Source organism: Miscanthus floridulus, chromosome 6 (assembly GCF_019320115.1).
Source record: "Miscanthus floridulus cultivar M001 chromosome 6, ASM1932011v1, whole genome shotgun sequence".
In the NCBI taxonomy this organism is placed as follows: domain Eukaryota; kingdom Viridiplantae; phylum Streptophyta; class Magnoliopsida; order Poales; family Poaceae; genus Miscanthus; species Miscanthus floridulus.
This window is the reverse complement of record NC_089585.1, coordinates 135778777-135782148: the sequence shown is the minus strand read 5'-3', so window position 1 is coordinate 135782148 and position 3372 is coordinate 135778777. Positions and strand designations below refer to the sequence as shown.

The following is a 3372-nucleotide window of genomic DNA, read 5'->3' as shown; positions in this document are numbered from 1 at the left end:
CTAAACATTTGTCATGGATCTAAACACATTGTACTAAAGTCTAAACAGTAGCAAATGATTAGGGGCAAATCTTTTGCGGCAAATGCATCTAAACAGTCTCTAATCTAGAGGATGATTATTGCTACTACCAGAGTATTAATATTAGTATTATCATTGGTCGTATTATTAATTAACCTGTTCGATAGGTTGGTTCGTGAAGAAATACTGCCGGTTAGTCTGTGCGAAAGAAAAATAAATTTACGAGCCACGGCCAAACGAACGGGTTGAGTAGCGTGGCGGTGGCGCTGCCGTTTCCTGATCCTCCCACCCCAACCCTCTTCACCCTCCCCTTCCTCGCATCCCATCCCATCGCGCCGCTCCAGAGGAGAGAGCCAGGAGGAGGTGACGGCGGCGCCGCGAGGAAGGGATCGATCGATCGAGGATGGTGGATGTCTCGCGCGTGCAGAAGGAGCTCACCGAGTGCAATCGCGACCGGGAGGTGTCGGGCGTCTCCATCGCGCTCCACGACGGCGCCAACATCTCCCACCTCACCGGCACCATCGCCGGGCCCGCCGACAGCCCCTACGAGGGCGGCACCTTCGTCATCGACATCCGCCTCCCCGGTGAGCAACCCGCCGATCCTTCCTCCTCCCCCCCCCCCCCCCCCCCCCCCCCCCCCCCCCCACCCACCCCACCCCACCCGCTCCAGCGCCTTCCTCTCCCCTCGGATCCCCCCTCCTCCGTCCTTCGTTTGCCGTCCCCCTCTTCGCGCGCGCGGGATCCCATTCCACTCCCTCGGGGCGATTCGTGGGCGGGTAGATTGATGTGGCGTGCGATTGGTTCTCTCGGGGAGGGGTTTAGGGCGGATTAGGGTTTGCTGTCTGCGCCCTCCGCGCTATCTGGCTGGTCCCGATTCCGGGTTAGGGTATGGATTCACCTTCGCTGGCCGCATCGCAGTATGCGGATTCACCTTTGCGTCGTTGTGCAGTGAAGCACCGTATCTCAGCAGGCAGATGTATCCGCATGTTCCAAGTCTACACGTGCATAATCTCCTTTGTTACTTACTCCCAGAGTTGAATGTCTTGTGTACGGTCATGTGCTAATTACTTGGGGATACAAAAGTAAAAGTCAGAGAGTACAGTGTGCAAATGCTACTGCCTGATTGGCCTTTGGTCTTTGGTTGGCAGGTGGATATCCTTTTGAGCCTCCGAAGATGCAGTTTGTCACCAAAGTATGGTAAGACAGTTTACTCCCTGCTATGTTATTTGTATATTTGTATTTTTATTGCTGAATTATCATCCTGGTTACATAATGTACCTACATATGTGAGTCGATACGTTTCCTCTGATCATGAGCAAGTGCAACTAGCGCTGATGGATATTTTATATCCATTTCTTTGGTACAGCTCTGACTTCTCCAATCTATTTTGAAGGCACCCTAACATCAGCAGCCAAAATGGAGCAATTTGCTTGGACATTCTGAAAGATCAGTGGAGCCCAGCCCTTACCTTGAAGACAGCGCTCCTTTCCCTTCAAGCTCTGCTTTCTTCTCCTGCACCTGATGATCCTCAGGATGCTGTTGTTGCGCAACAGGTCTGAACTGAGTATTTCCTATTTGGTTCTATTTTTACTGCATTACAATATCGCCAGTGAAGCTACTGTTGGTTGGGAGCTAAATTGAGATAGGCTGCCCTTTTGGTGGGTTTCATTGAACAATGAATCGGGATGGCTGTTTATCATTTTCCGAAAAAAAGGAATAACTGCTTGTGTACATAGGCATGGCCATTCAAAGTGAGTTTTGTAGCATCCGTCACATGAGCTAGTGCCTGCAGCACCCTTGGCAATTATATAGTTGTAATGTTACACCAGTGAATATGTTTGTGATTATGACAACTGATAACCTTTTCTCTCTATTTGGATTTCCCCTGTTGTTAAATTACTTCGTATATTCTCTGTGTAGCGTTAATGCAGATGCTAGACGGTAAGATAGGGTGTAACCGTGTAAGGTTGTTCACTTCGGTTTTCAACAAGCTCTTATTCATTTAGTATGGCTTTGTGGAAATCTGAGTGTAATAAGTTTCTAATCAGCTATTTTCCTATGTGAAGTCCACTTCTGTACTATCTTATTTACCATTAAGCATGTCCTGGACCGAACTGAAAGATAGGCAATTCCAAGGAACTGAAGGAAGTACCTCATATTTGACATAAATGTAGTGAATAAAAGTTGTCAATTGTCCAGCAACACAGCTAGGTGTTTTCTGGTGGAGTGTATCAGTGATGTTCTGATGGCTATTACTTTGCTAGCCAGACTAGGCCAATAGGGCATTCCCAGTCATCCCAGACGAGGCATTATGTAGACTACAGGATGGGCCTTAGTAATTCCCTTCTGGAGTTTGTACCGCGTGTCTAAGACCAAGTGATGCTGAATGTAAGCATAATAATATCTGAAATTTTGATGAACTTTTGAGATAGCTAACTGAATTGATATTCACTGCAATAATAAATATAATCATATCATCCAAAATTTCACATCAATGATGAATGGGAGCACCAGTCCAATAGAGCTTTTGAGATAGCTAATTGAATCGATATTCACTTATGAGATATACTTAACTGAATCACCATTGCAGACCTTGTCCCCATTAGTTTATTTATGTCGATCTGTTTCTGCAGTACCTGCGTGACTATCCAACATTTGCTGCTACGGCTCACTACTGGACAGAGGCCTTCGCAAAGAGTGCGTCAACTGGCATGGAAGAGAAGGTACTGCGAACACTGTTTATCATTCCATTGTGTATATACAAGACGCATACGTGTTTGTCAGCGGTGGTCACCCTTTGTTTGCACTTGTGTACAGGTGCAGAAGCTGGTTGAGATGGGCTTCCCAGAGGATCTGGTGAGAAGTACCCTGAAGAGCGTCGATGGCGACGAGAACATGGCTCTCGAAAAGCTCTGCTCTGGGTGAACCATCCTTATGGGCCAGTACATGAGCTGTAAATTGCATCCCATTGATTATAATATAAGAACACAATGCCTGCTAATGCTCCTGCTCAGCCATTTCGTGTGGCCGCTTATTATATCAAGACAATATATATATAGGGGGAGGTCGTGCCATGGCCCATGGGACTCAAGTGAAATTCGCTTATGATAACTTCAGAGTTCGTTCGTTTCCTTTCTTTCTCTTTTTCTCAACTTTCGCTTTTGTGCCTGGTAGCCTGAATCATCAACTGTTTGCCCAAAGAAACAACAGGTTGACATAAACCCCCTGCAACTGCAACCTGAATGTGATGGACTGATGGGCATCATCTCATATTTGATTCTCATCTATTACGATATGGTGGTTTGTGTCTGAGTCACACTGAACGATGTTGGGTTTTGATTCTCATCTATTGTA

General features: G+C 46.6%; 1 protein-coding gene across 1 annotated transcript; it reads left to right on the top strand.

Annotated features, from left to right (window-relative positions):
- Positions 1-277: 277 nt before the first annotated feature.
- Positions 278-3153, top strand: LOC136459763 (ubiquitin-conjugating enzyme E2 27-like). Its single transcript, XM_066459599.1, has 5 exons — positions 278-602; positions 1167-1215; positions 1412-1571; positions 2652-2741; positions 2836-3153. The coding sequence occupies exons 1-5, from the start codon at positions 422-424 to the stop codon at positions 2941-2943; spliced, it is 588 nt and encodes a 195-aa protein (XP_066315696.1). The 5' UTR covers positions 278-421; the 3' UTR covers positions 2944-3153.
- The last annotated feature ends 219 nt before the right edge of the window (positions 3154-3372 follow it).